The sequence below is a fragment of the Hylobates moloch genome, unplaced genomic scaffold (assembly GCF_009828535.3).
Source record: "Hylobates moloch isolate HMO894 unplaced genomic scaffold, HMol_V3 SCAFFOLD_1, whole genome shotgun sequence".
NCBI classification, from domain to species: domain Eukaryota; kingdom Metazoa; phylum Chordata; class Mammalia; order Primates; family Hylobatidae; genus Hylobates; species Hylobates moloch.
Window position 1 is genome coordinate 91,163,298 of NW_026652276.1, and position 18,169 is coordinate 91,181,466.

Consider the following 18,169-nt stretch of genomic DNA (forward strand, 5'->3'; position numbering starts at 1 on the left):
TAAGAAAAATAGTGTAAAAATATGCATAATAAATTAGAATGAAAACAAAAAGTAAAAAGATAACATAATACATGTTTGCATTAACTATTTTCTAGTTTAATTAATTAATTACTTTATTTATTTATTTTTTGAGAGGGACTCTCGCTCTGTCACCCAGGCTGGAGTGCGGTGGCGCGATCTCAGCTTGCTGAAACTTCTGCCTCCCAGGTTCAAGCGATGCTCCTGCCTCAGCATCTCTAGTAGCTGGGATTACAGGTGTGTGCCACCACACCCAGCTAATTTGTGTATTTTTAGCAGAGAGAAGGTTTCACCATGTTGGCCAGGCTGGTCTCAAACTCCTGACCTCAAGTGATCCACCTGCCTTGGCCTCCCAAAGTGCTGGGATTATAGGCGTGAGCCACTGCACCCAGCCCTTCTTGTACATTTTAATATGGAGAATATTTTTTCTTCTGTACAGAAAACAAGTCAGTTGTCAAAATAGGCCCACTCAAAATTTATACAAAAGCTTGACTGAAAATTTGTATAAAACTTGTCCATGCTTACAAGGATAAAATTTGTCTAAGCACTCATTTTTCAGACATGCAAAAGCTACAGAACTGTCACTAATTAAAATCCACTTCTTTCTGTGCTGTAGAAGCTCCCCTACTGATAGGTATGATTTGTGAATTATATATTTAAATTACTATTATTTCTGAGTCTTTCTGTTATTTGTTAATACACAATGTATCCATTAAAATATGAACATATACTTACATACATTTTTAAAAAACTTGTAAATCAGTCACTACTTTAGTTAACTTCTCTTTAAAACCAAAAAAATAGCTATGACATCCAATCATGCTTCAGCGGAAGATCTAACATTACCAAATGATATGGATCATTAATCATATAAGATCAAAAAAGCCATATTGAAAAAAACCCACAAATGTAACAAGTTCTTAAGGTTACAAAACTGAATTGAATTAGAGATAAATAAATTGAATTATTGCATTAAAGAAATTCAATAACCCATTAATGTCTAAAGTTATCCCAATATTACCAATACACCAACACAAGAAAACAAAGCCAAACCCTTTTTATGAACGAGATTATAAAGCATGAGCAACTACTTCAAGGCTATCATTCAAATTTAAAATTTATTGTACATTTGAAAATAACTGAAAGAGTATAATTGGAGCACTTTGGGAGGCCGAGGCAGGCAGATCACCTGAGGGTCAGGAGTTTGAGACCAGCCTGACCAACATGGAGAAAGCCTGTCTCTACTAAATATACAAAATTAGCTGGGCCTGGTGGCGCATGCCTGTAATCCCAGCTACTCAGGAGGCTGAGGAAGGAGAATGGCTTGAAGCCGGGAGGCAGAGGTTGGGGTGAACGGAGATCGTGCCATTGCCCTCCAGCCTGGGCAACAAGAGCGAAACTCCGTCTCAAAAAGAAGAAAAAGAGTATAATCGGAATGTTTATGACACAGACATGATAAATGCTTGAGGTGGTGGATACCCAGTTATCCTGATGTGACTATTACCCACTGTATGCCTATATCAAAATATCTCATGTACCCTATAAATATGTATGTACCTACTATGTACCCATAAAAATAAAATATAAAACATTACAAATAATAAAAACAAAAGAAAGGAGGTTGTCACGCCCAGACCTTTGGACTCCAGACACCATTACATGTTCCGGGACAGTGGTGCACAGAACTATTCTCACCTATTCTCTTCCTTAACTGCTCTCAAGTCCTTGGGCTTCAAAACTGTGCCCCTGTGGTATTAATTCCACCTGAGCCATTGAAGGTATTGGCAAATTTGAATCTAGGATGATACCTTATTTTTCTCCTTTTCAGAAACTTTACCGTGAGGGCTGGGATGAAATGAAGGCGGGCTGTGATGTCCGGCTGGATGCCATCCCCATCCAGGCTGCCAAGGCCTCCAGGGAGATTGCCAGTGACGTGAGTGGTCTTTTTTAACTTCTCAGTTTTTTTTTTTTTTCAGCCGATGCCCTAGGTGCATTAAGAGGACATGCTGTGACCCATCTGCTTTATTTTTGCATCTCCAGTATAAATATAAGCTTGACCATGAGAAGCAGAAGGGACACTACGTGGGCACCCTCACAGCCAGGGATGACAACAAGATCCGCTGGGCCCTCATAGCTGACAAGCTCCAGAATGAACGAGAGTACCGGCTGGACTGGGCCAAATGGAAGGCCAAGATCCAGAGCCCTGTGGACATGCTTTCCATCCTGCACTCTAAAAATTCCCAGGCTCTGGTCAGTGACGTGGATTACCGCAATTACCTGCACCAGTGGACCTGCATGCCCGACCAGAACGATGTGATTCAGGCCAAGAAGGCCTACGAACTGCAGAGCGATGTGAGTGGGCTGCATTTGGGGATGAGCTCTTTTCTCAGTTTGCCATGACTTCCAGAGAGTTTATGACACTAAACCCTTCTGTCATCATTTTACAACTTCATATCACCAAGAATTTAATATTAGTGAGACCTTATAGTATGGTATCAAAATCGCCAAATCTAAGAAGGACCTAGACTTTAAATCAAGAAATAAATGGTAGTATGAATACAGGTCTTAATTGTATCAGATTAAAGAAAATTGTGAAAATATTCTTTCTACAGAGTTTAGATAGCAATAGAGGCTTATATCCAGTAAAATATTGGCAGCCCATGGACAGGATGTAGGCACAGACATGCTTTTTTAATTGATACGGTGTTTAGAAATTTTGAATTAAGTTGCCAAGATTTTAAAATCCAAAAATTTTTGTGTACAAATGTCGGATTTCCCATTTCTCTCGGAAATTCAGAGGACACAGCTCTGACTTATCCCTTAGTAACAATAACCAGAATGGAATCAAGGATGACCCCCTTTAAATAAAAATATATGCTATAGTTTGTCACACTGCCTGGCCACCTAATTAATTTTCTTACATTACCTGCGTGGCTGCTTGAGTATGTCCTCCTTGGGCTTATATAGCATTTACATTGTATTTCTTCATCAGACCAATGGATAGGCTAACTAGGATCACATGACCAGGGTTGCTGAACTCATTCTGGCCCTGTTTTCACAGAATGTTTACAAGGCTGACTTGGAATGGTTGCGTGGAATTGGGTGGATGCCAAATGACTCCGTGTCCGTCAATCATGCCAAACATGCTGCGGACATCTTCAGTGAGGTATTCCAAGATTTTACCCTGACATTCAGTACATTTCCCAAGTGACAAAATGCACAAGCTAAAATATAGTCATCTAATATCAGCAATCTTAACCATTTCAATTGCTGTGATTTAAACTGAGCATATATATTTTTCAAAATGTACTGTCCCTATCACATTATGGGACCACATCCATAATATAGTATCCAGCAGACTCACTGATGCTTGGCATTGTATAAATGGAAAAATCTTTTTGTCAGCAATAGCAGTATACTTGGGAAAAGTTTGTTTCGTTGGAAAAAATGTGCATTACAATACACATAATGATACATTATACAACTTTGAGAGCTAAGCAAACTTCCTACTTTAAAATCTGTGGGAGGCATAAGAAGCTGATGCACTTGTTTAAAAAATAAAATGCTAAAAAGAAAGCCAAATTCCCAAGAAGACACCATTCAAATACGGTGCTGTATGTTTTTAGTAGAGAAGGACCCTAAATTTAGTGTATCTTCTCAGTTCACACACATCTAGGAATTACAACTATCTAAAAGATGCTTTCTTTCCCATAGAAAAAATATCGCACAAAAATAGAAACTCTCAACTTTACGCCTGTGGATGACAGAGTTGATTATGTGACAGCAAAACAAAGTGGCGAGATCCTCGATGATGTAAGTATATGGCTGTTTTAAAATCTCACAGTGATGCAGATATCACTTCCAAAGCTTTTCCATCTACTTACACTCAGAATGCAATCATCTGAAATAAAGATTTTAATCACTGAAATGATGGATGCTAACAATTGCTTCGACAACATGATGTTTTCTTAACAAGTAACTTGCCCCCTTGCCTCTCATTTTTTTTTTCTTTTAGATTAAATACCGGAAAGACTGGAATGCCACCAAATCAAAGTACACCCTCACAGAAACCCCCCTGCTGCACACTGCCCAGGAGGCTGCTAGGATACTGGACCAGGTATGGGTTTCACCCAGATGCCTGGTGTTTGTGTACGAGTGGAGGGCCTTAATGGAACTGTAGGATAATTATGCGCACAACTTATCCCTCCCTTCTGACTCCTCATTTTAACCCTTTACTGTGGCTCTGTCTTTCAGTATCTCTACAAGGAAGGCTGGGAGAGACAAAAAGCCACAGGTTACATTTTGCCTCCAGATGCTGTGCCATTTGTTCATGCCCATCACTGCAATGACGTTCAGAGTGAGGTAATATATCCTGATGGGAGTGCATTTTGCAAAAGTGGGACCTTGCTCCCAGGGATTCCAGTTATGCCGAAGGCAGAGATAGCAGCTTCCAGGTGTTCAGTTTCAGTGTGGCAGACCTGGCCCGGCTTGGTGAATGTTGGAGTACCTGCTCCCTTTTTGGTCCTCCTTCCATGGGCTTTGAGCTTCTTTCTTCACTCGCCCACCACCCCCCTTGGCTTTTTTAAAAGCAATTGTTCAAATTCTTTACTTTTTCTTATATTCTCTGCCCTCCCTAAAATCTTTAGGCCTTTGAATAAAAATATTGCCAGAATCAGAGAACAAGTATATATTTTTTCTCTATTTTTATTTTTTTAAATTTATTTTTATCATTTTTAGGGCTATCTCAGCAGAATATTTTTCTATTTTTAAATGGGTGTTTCCTCATATGGATTTATTTCAATGCTTTTTATTATTTGCTCTCAGAGTTGGGGGTGGGTGTCAAACAAAAAGCTGGGGGGCTGAATTTGCTGATATCCCTTAGTAGATGGTCAAGCCCCCTCTGCCTTGTGTGCTTGTCAAAACTGATGGAATTTATATTCCTCTTCTCGCCAGCTGAAATACAAAGCTGAACATGTGAAGCAAAAGGGTCATTATGTTGGTGTCCCGACGATGAGAGACGATCCTAAGCTGGTTTGGTTTGAGCATGCAGGCCAGATTCAGAATGAGAGACTATACAAAGAGGACTATCACAAAACAAAGGCCAAAATCAATATACCTGCTGATATGGTGTCAGTCTTGGCTGCCAAGCAGGGGCAGACCCTTGTCAGTGATATTGATTATCGTAATTACTTGCACCAATGGATGTGTCATCCTGACCAGAACGATGTTATTCAGGCAAGAAAGGCCTATGACCTACAGAGCGATGTAAGTGATTTTTGTTTCTTCATTATCTAGAAACGCATGGTACACTCTGAGAATGATGAGCAACATCCCAGATCCACAAGTGCTTGAAATTTGAGGCCATAGACATTTAATTTGTTCCCGAAGGGAATTGAGGCTGGATATGAAGTAAAGAAAGATCAGGAGCAGTGATGGATTGATTGGTTTGCCTACTGACTGCATTTCTGAATAACTTTCAATCAATTTTTTTTTAAAAATCTGCTGCTTTTGTACCATTTTGGCCATCAGCAACTCCTCACTCACATTCACATAGAAAAGTATCAGCTGATGGAAAATAATAATTGGCTTGGGTGGGAATTGAGAATGAGTTGAGGTTTTGACAATATTAGATGATAGCACAGTTAAAGACCTAAGCATGCCCTATTCCTGCTTTGCCAAGCATCTCATTCCTCGAGCCATTTATGAAGTTGTTCCCAAAGCAAAAGAGAAACAAAATACGGATTAAGCTGCAGGGCCCAGTATGCCTCAAGCAGAGCTTTGGTAAAGCTAGGATAGAGAATAAGGCATAACCTACCTCCCACTGAAGCCTGAATCAAGATCTCTACCTGCCACCCACATTCTGTATGTGCAGAACAGTAACTTGATACATCAACTTAGTTGCTTAGGTGCCCAGAGAAGCTAATGCTACCTGGGTCTCATCATTAACAAAAGGGAACCTGGAAGTCAGACTGCTGCAGCATAGACGTTGAACTTGAACATCCCACCTCACTGGTTGCTGCAGCAAAATAGCTGTTGTGGAACTTTAATCAGAATAGCAACTCCTCTTATTTTCATGTCGAGTAGGCTGGGAGAATCTAGGTTCTTGAAGGCATAAGGGCAAGAATAGGTTTGGCTGGGACCCAGGGGATGCCTCCCCTACCCAATATTGAACATTTACTTGTGTAGTTTCCCTCATTTAGTCTAAATGCCCCACATACTTCTACGAGACTAAATGTACCAAATCCATCTAAAAGTACAACCTCCTTGGTAAGCCTTTTCTTATGACAGTAGCAGAAAATAACAGCCCCTTCCCCTCAACTCCAATAGCATTTGAGCACTTGATCTAACAGCACTTCTTGCTTTATAAATGACTTATCTCAACTCCTAGACTCCTTCTTTATACTTATTCATCAAAGTACTGAGCATAGTGCCTCATGCACAGTAACAGCCTCAAGAAATATTGCTCAGGTGAAATCACAATTGAATGAATGAGACAACTACTAGAGAGAAATCCTTCAAAAGCTTCTGAAAAAATTGTAACCTGCCCTCTGTAAGCCTGTGTGTCAGTCATTTATTCCTCCATTATATCTCTCTTCCTGCTCTCAGAATGTCTACAAAGCTGACCTGGAGTGGCTCCGAGGCATTGGCTGGATCCCACTGGATTCTGTGGACCATGTAAGGGTTACTAGGAACCAGGAAATGATGAATCAGGTACACAAAACCTATTCTCCTTCTAACCTAATGCCTGTCCTCCTACCTGCCATGTTGGGGTAGATAACCTGTGGTGGTAGACCTGTCTTAATTGTCTCCGTTTCTTTACAGATCAAATATAAGAAAAATGCCCTTGAAAACTATTCTAACTTTACAAGTGTGGTGGATCCTCCAGAGATTGTTTTAGCCAAGATTAATTCTGTCAATCAAAGTGATGTAAGTTTGCTTTGTGCATGCTGAAGTGCGCAGACTGGGGAGTAAATTGTCTATCATTGGGTGGATTAGCTTAACTTTAGATAATTGCTTGTTAAAAAAAATTGGGAGGTGGTAAATTCTAAGATCATCTTTGGGGGGTATGTCTTAAAAGTCACTAGCAGGTGGTAAATTGTATTCACTTTTAGAAATCTATATTCCTATCCAAATTATTCTATTGTTTTAGCTAAAATGGACTAAAATTCAACCAGTTGGTTAGTTTTAATCTCTAAACGTGGACTGATTATGTTTCTAGGTAATCTTATAAAAATTTAATATACATTTATAGTAATAAAAGATTTGGTTTTCTCTCCTTAGGTAAAATATAAAGAAACATTTAATAAAGCAAAGGGCAGGTATATGTTTTCACCAGATACACCACATATCTCCCACTCCAAAGACATGGGAAAACTCTACAGTACTGTAAGTTCTCTTTTATGTAATAACCACTCAATTTCTAATTTGAAGCTCTTGTTGCATTCATATTCTTCGCTGATTTTGTCAACTGCTGAACTTATAAGCCAACCTATTATTTATTTTCCCATTGCACTTGGTCTTGTGTATTAGAAGTACCATGTTATTCAAGGCAAATAGCGTTTATTCGGCTGGTGTTTTTGAGCTCCTGTGATGTGCCGGGCTCTTGAGGAGGCAATGAGGGGCTAAAGGTCAATGAGACAAGCCTTCAGGAGATCATGCAAGTGAGGGGAACAGACTTAAATTGATAGAATAATAATCTAAGAAGTGCTCTGGGTGCACATAGCATTGAGCACCTACCAATAGAGAAAAGGGAGGTAAGGTTGGTCCCTCTTTAGTAATCACGCATCAGCATCTCTAGCCAACAAGAAGAAAACTTGCCCTCCAAAATTTCATTCAGCTAATTTAAAGGAGACCAATAGTGTACATGTGTGCACCCAATGGGAAAGAATCTTTGCCAGTTCTCTCCCTGTGTGCAAATTTGTTGTCACTTTTACTAGGACCGCAAAAATAGTCAACTCTTACAAAATGCCTAGAGTCGGCCGGGCATGGTGGCTCATGCCTATAATCTCAGCACCTTGGGAGGGCGAGGTGGGTGGATCACCTGAGGTCAGGAGTTTGAGACCAGCTTGGCCAACATGGTGAAACCCCGTCTCTACTAAAAATACAAAAATTAGCCAGGCATAGTGGTGCGTGCCTATAATCCCAGCTACTCTGGAGGCTGAGACAGGAGAATCTCTTGAACCCAGGAGGCAGAGGTTGCAGTGAGCTGAGATCACACCACTGCACTCCAGCCTGGGTGACAGAGCAAGATTCCGTCTCAAAAAACATAAGAATAAAATAAAATAAAATAAAAAATAAAATAAAATAATAAAATAAAATGCTTCGAGTTTGTAAGTTTAATTTGCAATAAGCCAAATAACTGCCCTATTCTAGGTAGACGCACTAATGGCTATAGATAAAGCTTTCAGCCTTGCCTTGAACATACCTGTTTCACCTTAAGTAGACCAATTGCTTTAGTGGTATCTGAAAGAAGTTGAAAGAAAACTTTTGTTGCCATGTATTTCTTTGTTCTAGATACTGTATAAAGGGGCGTGGGAGGGCACCAAGGCCTATGGCTACACCCTGGATGAACGCTACATTCCCATTGTTGGAGCCAAGCATGCTGATTTGGTGAACAGTGAGGTCAGTATGACCTTTTCCTCTCCTAAGTTTGAGAGTCTTTACTGGGGATCAAGGGGCTGGTTAGGAAACTCCAGCGATTCTCAATGATGAACCCATTTTACAGCTTAAATACAAAGAGACATATGAGAAGCAGAAAGGTCACTACCTGGCTGGAAAAGTGATCGGTGAATTCCCTGGTGTGGTTCACTGTCTGGATTTCCAAAAGATGAGGAGTGCGGTAAGTAAATGTCCACTTTAACACGGGATTTGTGCCCCATAAGTGTGCTGTCGTGTCTGCCTATTTATAACTTGGTTCAAGTTAGCTGGGAAATGGAGTAGCGTAGGTCCTTCCTGAGATTTTCCTCACCCCTCCCAGTCAGCCTGTGGACTCTTGGTAGCTGTGTGCTTCCTCGCTGCCAGTTTCTCCCCAACTATTTAACACTGTGACTGCTTTGTGTTAAGAAAAGGAAAAAGCATCAAGGTCACCATTTACCCTGTGTTATAAAAGGATGGAAAATTTCAGGCCAGGCGCAATGGCTCACACCTGTAATCCCAGCACTTTGGGAGGCCAAGGCAGGCAGATCACCAGAGGTCAGGAGTTCGAGACTGGCCTGGCCAACATGGTGAAACCTCATCTCTACTAAAAATACAAAAATTAGCTGGGCGTGGTGGCGCATGGCTGTAATTCTAGTTACTCGGGATGCTGAGGCATGAGAATTGTTTGAACCCAGGAGGCAGAGGTTGCAGTGAGTGGAGATCATGCCATTGCAATCCAGTCTGGGCAACAGAGTAGGATACCATCAAAAAAAAAAAAAAAAAAAAAAAAAAAAAGATGGGAAATTTCAAAAGAAGAATAATATATTAAAGTATGATTTTTTAACCTTAGTTTATTCTAGAGATACTGATCTATATGGGAAATAAGGATCTAAAAGACATTGATCTGAATAATTTACATTTAAATCCCTTTCTTATTTTTGCCTTTAAAACGTATTAGTTGAACTACAGAAAACATTATGAGGACACCAAAGCAAATGTTCATATCCCCAATGACATGATGAATCACGTGCTGGCTAAAAGGTGCCAGTACATCCTCAGTGACCTGGAGTATCGACACTATTTCCACCAGTGGACGTCTCTTCTGGAAGAACCCAATGTTATACGTGTCCGAAACGCCCAGGAGATCTTGAGTGATGTATGATGTCCCTTCTGCAGCTTGACTCAGCTACAGCTTCCATGACTTGGCTACCCCCTAACCCTGGCTGCCATGCTCCCGTTGTCCCTGTATTCATAAATCTTGCTGCTTCTCAAAACAAAGTGGCATGAGTAACCACTTTTTGGTATAAGAATCCACCCTAAGCCATAGGACATGTATGTTAAATATTTAATTGGTCCAACAATAGACTCAGACATTGATATTGCTCTCAAGCTTATTTAGGCTTGGGAATTAAAGACCTTCCAGCTGGTGAGAGGCCTACCTATGTCTTCTAAGCAATAAGCACAGCCAACGGCTGATAGGAAATTATCAAATGCTCAATCGTAAATTCAGAATACCTCCACATTTCATTGTTCTCTCTTTCTTGCAGAATGTGTATAAAGATGACCTGAATTGGTTGAAAGGCATTGGTTGCTACGTTTGGGATACACCCCAAATCCTCCACGCCAAGAAATCATACGACCTTCAGAGTCAGGTGAGCCACCTTCCTAGAAGGACTGGCTCTCCATAGCTCATCAGAATCCATGGTGGTGTCAGTGGGCTGATGGGCAGGCGGAGAAAGCTGCTGTAACAGTGTAGGCTTTAACTGACCCAAGCCCCTCCTCTCCCAATCAAAGTTCTTCCAGTGGCTTGCTCTGGGGCTGGATCTTCCCAGTCTGAGTCTCTCCTTTGGTTTAAGGCGGTGCACATTTATAACAAAAGTTCATCTGGGAGGTGTTTCTTAGTGAACTACTCTCAAGCATCTGTACCTTAGTTGATCAGGTTAACTTGCAAAGAGTAGGAGGTAGAAGCATCCTTTGATTACAGGTAGATAAGTTTTGGAGGAAAAAAATCAGTATCTGGAAAACTTTTCAGCATGTGGTTCCGCTCTGATGGGGCAGTTGTAATAGAATGTTAAAAGTGAGGGGCTGCTGTCAGGGATGGAGGGTAGGCATGGAAAAGGCAACAAAATGGCCAAAATCTCGACCCCTGTCTTGGTCAAGAGAAACTGTTCATTCTAGCAGCCATACAAAGTCTGCAAGACTCTAGAATGACAGCCTGTTTGTTAGGATTAAAGCAGAAATCCAGAAATAAAGGCACATCTAAGTTGGCACAAGCAGCTAAAGCTGATGACAGACCTGTATGTTACCATTTTTGATGACTTTTGTTTTTCTTCACAGCTACAATATACAGCAGCAGGTAAAGAAAATCTACAAAACTATAATCTGGTCACAGACACGCCCCTCTATGTCACTGCTGTTCAGAGTGGCATTAATGCCAGTGAGGTGCGTCTTCCTATACTCCTCTTCCAGGGACAAACTATTTCTTGTCTTTATGTATTTTTGAACAACAGAGGTGAATAACCTATTGTTGCTTGTCTATAGGTGAAATATAAAGAAAATTATCATCAGATTAAGGACAAATACACAACAGTTCTGGAAACAGTGGATTATGACAGAACCAGAAACCTGAAGAATCTTTACAGCAGTGTGAGTTGAGTTTTTTTCCCCCTCTTATATATGAGCCACCTTTCCCCCTGCCCGGACAGTAAGAGAATAAATGGGATGGACACTCTATCCCTAAAGGCTTTTCTATGATTTTTTTCCTGGACCTTCAATCCTACTTTACCTCATAAAATTCTAGTAGGTACAATTAAATAAGCCCCACCCTAAAGAGGAGTCCTGGGAGTTAGTAGGGAGTGTGTGAGAAGGACAGAAACAGAAGGAAAACCTGCTACTCAGAAGCTAACCAGATGCATTTTCCCATATTCACAAGAAGGTCTTTAATTCCTGCAGAACCTGTACAAGGAGGCCTGGGATAGAGTGAAAGCCACCAGCTACATCCTGCCTTCCAGCACCTTGTCCCTGACACACGCCAAGAACCAGAAGCATCTGGCCAGCCATGTAAGTCAAGCAAAAACGTGACAGCTTTCCCACTCTCCCTCCCCTCCCCTGCTCTCCACTCCAAGAATCTTTCAGGCTGATTCATACGTTGTCCAGAAGTACCCTAGCATTCCCATGGGCATGTCCAGGAAATAATTCCAAATGCTCAGTCATTAGAGTCTATGTGCTCACTGCCTCTCTCTCTGCTGCCTGGAGAGAATCACAAGCACTTGCAAGGAGGACAGGATGTAACCTTTCAGGCTGCCTGTCTGCACATGATAATCTCTGCTAGAGCCAGAAGTAAGATAGGCTGAAGACATAATACACCTTACAAAAATAGACTTTTTCAATAGAATTACATGGATGTAGGGCAAAAATAAACCAGTGAATATGATAACTGGTTATTATACCATCCCCAGTTAATATAACAATTAATAAAATAACAAAGTTATTTTATAGCAATGAAATAGAAAACATTTAGAAGTTAATTCTCCTTTTTTAGGTAGAACTTTTCTTAGATATAAACATAATTGTAAAACAAACAAACCCTAAATCTCATGAGCTGTTTAAATATAGTAGAAGATCGTACGTCCTCTAACTCTTTATGCCTTTAAATCTTATGACCTCTAACCATTAATGCTCTCAAGTAAAACCTTTGTGTGTGTGTGTGTGTGTGTGTGTGTGTGTGTGTGTGTGTGTGTGTGTGTGTGTGTTTTGTTTTAGTTTATTATACTTTAAGTTCTGGGGTACATGTGCAGAACGTGGAGGTTTGTTACATAGGTATACATATGCCATGGTGGTTTGCTGCACCCATCAACCCGTCATCTACATGAGGTATTTCTCCTAATGCTATCTCTCCCCTAGCCCCCTACTCCCTGACAGGACCCGGTGTGTGATGTTCCCCTCCCTGTGTCCATGTGTTCTCACTGTTCAACCCCCACTTATGAGTGAGAACATGCAGTGTTTGGTTTTCTGTTCTTGCGTTAGTTTGCTGAGAATGATGGTTTTAAGCTTCATCCATGTCCCTGCAAAGGACATGAACTCATCCTTTTTTTTTAGCTGCATAGTATTCCATGGTGTATATATGCCATACTTTCTTTATCCAGTCTATCATTGATGGGCATTTGGGTTGGTTCCAAGACTTTGCTATGGTGAAGAGTGCTGCAATAAACATATGTGTGCATGTGTCTTTATAGTAGAATGATTTATAATCCATTGGGTATATACCCAGTAATGGGATTGCTGGGTCAAATGGTATTTCTAGTTCTAGATCCTTGAGGAATCACCACACTGTCTTCCACAATGGTTGAACTAGTTTACACTCCCACCAACGGTGTAAAAGTGTTCCTATTTCTCCACATCCTCTCCAGCATCTGTTGTTTCCTGACTTTGTAATGATCACCATTCTAACTGGCATGAGATGGTATCTCACTGTGGTTTTGATTTGCATTTCTCTAATGACCAGTGATGATGAGCATTTTTCATATATTTGTTGGCTGCATAAATGTCTTCTTTTGAGAGGTGTCTGTTCATATCCTTCACCCGCTTTTTGATGGGGTTGTTTGTTTTTTTCTTGTAAATTTGTTTAAGTTCTTTGTAGATTCTGGATAGTAGCCCATTGTCAGATGGATAGATTGCAGAAATTTTCTCCCATTCTGTAGGTTGCCTGTTCACTCTGATAGTAGTTTTGATAGTAGTTTCTTTTGCTGTGCAGAAGCTCTTTAGTTTAATTAGATTCCATTTGTCTATTTTGGCCTTTGTTGCCATTGCTTTTGGTGTTTTAGTCATGAAATATTTGCCCATGCCTATGTCCTGAAAGGTATTGCCTAGGTTTTCTTCTGGGGTTTTTATGGTTTTAGGTCTTATGTGTAAATTTTTAGTCCATCTTGAGTTAATTTTTGTATGAGGTGTAAGGAAAGGATCCAGTTTCAGCTTTCTGCATATGGCTAGCCAGTTTTCCCCTATTAAATAGGAAGTCTTCTCCCCATCACTTGTTTTTGTCAGGTTTGTCAAAGATCAGATTACTGTAGATATGTGGTGTTGTTTCTGAGGCCTCTGTTCTGTTCCATTTGTCTATATATCTGTTTTGGTACCAGTACCATGGTGTTTTTATTACTTTAGCCTTGTAGTATAGTTTGAAGTCAGATAGCGTAATGCCTTCAGCTTTAGTTTTTTCCAATTCTGTGAAAAAAGTCAATGGTAGCTTGATGCGGATAGCATTGAATCTATAAATTACTTTGGGCAGCATGGCCATTTTCATGATATTGAGTCTTCCTATCCATGAGCATAGAATGTTTTTCCATTTGTTCGTGTCCTCTCTTATTTCCTTGAGCAGTGGTTTGTAGTTCTCCTTGAAGAGGTCCTTCAGATCCCTTGTAAGTTGGATTCCTAGGTATTTTATTATCTTTGTAGCAGTTGTGAATGGGAGTTCACTCATGATTTGGCTGTTTGTTACTGGTATATAGGAATGCTTGTGATTTTTGCACATTGATTTTGTATTCTGAGACTTTGCTGAAGTTGCTTATCAGCTTAAGGAGATTTTGGGCTGAGATGATTGGGTTTTCTAAATGTGTAATCAGGTCATCTGCAAACAGAGACAATTTGACTTCCTCTTTTCCTAATTGAATACTGTTTATTTCTTTCTCTTGCCTCATTGCCCTGGCCAGAACTTCCAACACTATGTTGAATAGGAGTGGTGAGAGAGGGCATCCCTGTCTTGTGCCAGTTTTCAAAGGGAATGCTTCCAGCTTTTGCCTATTCAGTATGATATTGGCTGTGGGTTTGTTATAAATAGCTCTTACTATTTTGAGATACATTCCATCAACATCTAGTTTATTGACAGTTTTTAGCATGAAGGGCTGTTGAATTTTGTCGAATGCCTTTTCTGCATCTATTGAGATTCTGCATCTATCGAGATTCTGCATCTATTGAGATAATCATGTGGTTTTTGTCCTTGGTTCTGTTTATGTGATAGATTACATTTATTGATTTGCATGTGTTGAACCAGGCTTGCATCCCAGCGATGAAGTTGACTTGATCATGGTAGATAAGTTTTTTGATGTGCTGCTGGATTTGGTTTGCCAGTATTTTACTGAGGATTTTCACATTGATGTTCACCAGGGATATTGGCCTAAAATTTTCTGTTTTTGTTGCGTCTCTGCCAGGTTTTGGTATCAGGATGATGCTGGCCTCATAAAATGAGTTAGGGAGGATTAACTCTTTTTCTGTTGTTTGGAATAGTTTCAGAAGGAATGGTACCAGCTCCTCCTTGTACCTCTGGTAGAATTCGGGTGTGAATCTGTCTGGTCCTGGACTTTTTTTGGTTGGTAGGCTATTAATTATTGCCTCAATTTCAGAACTTGTTATTGGCCTATTCAGGGATTCGACTTCTTCCTGGTTTAGTCTTGGGAGGGTGTATGTGTCCAGGAATTTATCCATTTCTTCTAGATTTTCTAGTTTATTTGCATAGAGGTGTTTATAGTATTCTCTGATGGTAGTTTGCATTTCTGTGGGATCGGTGGTGATATCCCCTTTATCATTTTTTATTGTGTCTATTTGATTCTTCTTTCTTTTCTTCTTTATTAGTCTTGCTAGCGGTCTATTTTGTTAATCTTTTCAAAAAAACAGCTCCTGGATTCATTGATTTTTTTGAAGGGTTTCTCATGTCTCAATCTCCTTCAGTTCTGCTCTGATCTTAATTATTTCTTGTCTTCTGCTAGCTTTTGAATTCGTTTGCTCTTGCTTCTCTAGTTCTTTTAATTGTGATGTCAGGGTGTCAATTTTAGATTTTTCCTGCTTTCTCTTGTGGGCATCTAGTGCCATAAATTTCCCTCTACACACTGCTTTAAATGTGTCCCAGAGATTCTGAGTTCAAGTCCTGATATCCTTGTTAATTTTCTGTCTGGTTGATCTGTCTAGTGTCGACAGTGAGGTGTTAAAGTCTCCCACTATTATTGTGTTGCAGTCTGAGTCTCTTTGTAGGTCTCCAAGAACTTGTTTTATGAATCTGCGTGCTCCTGTGTTGGGTGCGTATATATTTAGGATAGTTAGCTCTTGTTCCATTGATCCCTTTCCCATTATGTAATGCCCTTCTTTGTCTCTTTTGATCTTTGTCGGTTTAAAGTCTGTGTAAAACCTTTTATTGTAAAATTCCCTGTAAGCTTTATCGTAATTCTTAGCCCAGTTCTGCTTCAGAAAAATTAGAGACTTTATCTCTTAATCGTGAACATTTTATAGAACACTTTAAATCAGCATTTCTCAAACATGTTTTGACCATGACTCACAGTGGGAAATTTATTTTTTATTTCAAGTTCACATACACACACACACACACACCTGAAGTTTACCTGAGTTTCTTCTGGCACAAACGTCTCACAGAAGAGTAGTGACTGCTAGACTAGAGACAGTGCACTCTGATAATTTCCATTCTGTTCTACTCATTTAAATGCTAGTGACTCAGTAAATTGATTTCACTACTCTACTGGGCTTACAGATGCACAGCTTAGAAATAAAGTTCATTAGACAGTCTATGGAATTATTTAATTTTTACCTGGAGGAAAAAGTAACATATATGATTTTACCCAGACCCAACTCTATTTGGAAGATTGCAAAAAGGAGCAAAGTTGTCATTTTGGAAGAAAAGTACTATAGATAAGCGCGGTGGCTCACGCTTGTAATCCCAAGGCAGATCACGAGGTCAGGAGATCGAACTGACGATGAAACCCTCTCTACTAAAAAACAAAAAATTACCGGACTGGTGGTGGGCCCTGTATCCCACTAAAAAGATTTTAAAAGCTCAAAAGAGGCCTTTTCCTTGAGTCATGAACAAAATTATAGAGGCAAGATTCTATGTGTAAAAGTACTTTTGATACAGTCTGATTTAAGCCACACGATAACCCCATGGCAGGCGCTACTGCTGTATCTCTCTGTACAGGTGGGGAAATGAGTTCAGAGAAGCGTTGTCCCCAATGCTGGGTGGATCTCAGAGTCGGGTTTTTCCCATTAAGTCTTATGCTGTTTTAATAATATAAATCCATTACTCTCTAAAACCGTTTCTTCCTTTCTACTTATTCTCTATAGATCAAATATCGGGAAGAATATGAAAAGTTCAAAGCTCTTTATACGTTACCAAGAAGTGTTGATGATGATCCGAACACAGCACGGTGCCTCCGAGTTGGCAAGCTTAACATCGATGTAAGTACAGTCATGCGCCCCTTAACGACTAGGATACATTCTGAGAAATGTGCCACTCGTTATGTGATTCCATTGTTGTGCTAACATCGTAGAGTGCACTTCTACATACCTAGATGGGATAGTCTATTGCTCCTAGACTACAAACCTGTACAGCATGTTACCGTACTGAATACTGTAGGCAACTGTAACACAGTGGCAAGTATTTGTGTATCTAAACATAGAAAAGGTACAGTAAAAACACAGCATTATAATCTTTTGACTGAAACATTGTTATGCAACACATGAGGGTAACTCCAAAGACCTTACTTCAAATTTAAGTCAAGTAAAATAGCCACGTATTATTAATAGGAACGTTTCTTTTCTTTTCTTTTTTTTTTTTTTTAAGACAGGTCTCACTCTGTTGCCCCGGCTGGAGGGTAGTGGTGCAATCACGGCGCACTGCAGCCTCTACTTCTTGGGCTCCGGGAATCATCCCCCCTCAGCCTGCTGAGTAGCTGGGCCTACAGGCATGCACCACCACACCCAGCTAAGGTTTTAATTTTTTTGTAGCGATTGGAATCTCGCTATGTTGCCCACTCTGGTCTCAAACTCCTGGGCTCAAGTGATTCTCCTGCCTCAGTCTCCCACAGTGCTGGGATTACAGGTGTGAGTTATCATGCCCAGCCTGAACATTTTCTATTTACCAATGCATATGACACTGACTGTGCACATGTAAAGAAGCTACACATTATTTCAGCTATAATGCTTCAGTTTTTAAAAATTTCCCCTGGTATTAATCTATAGAAAATGTCAGAAAATACCAGTCACCGCCCTGCCCCCAACTGTTCGCTGTGAGTTTGTTAGCCTGACTTCTCTGTATGGCCATGATGCCTTGGCACAATTTCCTGTATAACTGGCGTGTGATTTTAACTTTACAGCGCCTGTATAGATCAGTTTATGAAAAGAACAAGATGAAAATCCACATCGTGCCCGACATGGTAGAGATGGTTACTGCCAAGGATTCTCAGAAGAAAGTCAGTGAGATTGATTACCGCCTGCACCTCCACGAATGGATTTGCCACCCCGACTTGCAAGTCAATGATCACGTCAGGAAAGTCACAGATCAGATCAGCGATGTAAGCCTGTGACTTAAGAAGGACCCTCCACGGCCCTGCCCCACGGCCCCACCCAGAAAAGCAGCAAACTCGTGCATTTCTTTACCTTAGCCGTTTTCCACTATCTGTATGTCCATTTGTCCAACTTGACTTCAGAGCTGTCTCTGGAAGCAGGGCTCTGTGTATGC

General features: G+C 40.4%; 1 protein-coding gene across 1 annotated transcript in view; it reads left to right on the forward strand.

The window, feature by feature from the left end:
• The window catches only part of NEB (nebulin), a 251,975-nt gene that overhangs the window by 165,188 nt on the left and 68,618 nt on the right, over positions 1-18,169 (forward strand). The window contains exons 82-100 of the mRNA XM_058436183.1: positions 1,847-1,951; positions 2,059-2,370; positions 3,080-3,184; positions 3,733-3,831; positions 4,034-4,135; positions 4,273-4,380; positions 4,972-5,283; positions 6,625-6,729; positions 6,841-6,945; positions 7,300-7,404; positions 8,533-8,640; positions 8,744-8,857; positions 9,614-9,811; positions 10,203-10,307; positions 10,993-11,097; positions 11,197-11,301; positions 11,608-11,715; positions 16,774-16,887; positions 17,805-18,002. Of these exons, the coding sequence (XP_058292166.1) occupies positions 1,847-1,951; positions 2,059-2,370; positions 3,080-3,184; positions 3,733-3,831; positions 4,034-4,135; positions 4,273-4,380; positions 4,972-5,283; positions 6,625-6,729; positions 6,841-6,945; positions 7,300-7,404; positions 8,533-8,640; positions 8,744-8,857; positions 9,614-9,811; positions 10,203-10,307; positions 10,993-11,097; positions 11,197-11,301; positions 11,608-11,715; positions 16,774-16,887; positions 17,805-18,002 (2,613 nt within the window). The remainder of the gene's footprint in view (positions 1-1,846; positions 1,952-2,058; positions 2,371-3,079; positions 3,185-3,732; positions 3,832-4,033; positions 4,136-4,272; positions 4,381-4,971; positions 5,284-6,624; positions 6,730-6,840; positions 6,946-7,299; positions 7,405-8,532; positions 8,641-8,743; positions 8,858-9,613; positions 9,812-10,202; positions 10,308-10,992; positions 11,098-11,196; positions 11,302-11,607; positions 11,716-16,773; positions 16,888-17,804; positions 18,003-18,169) is intronic.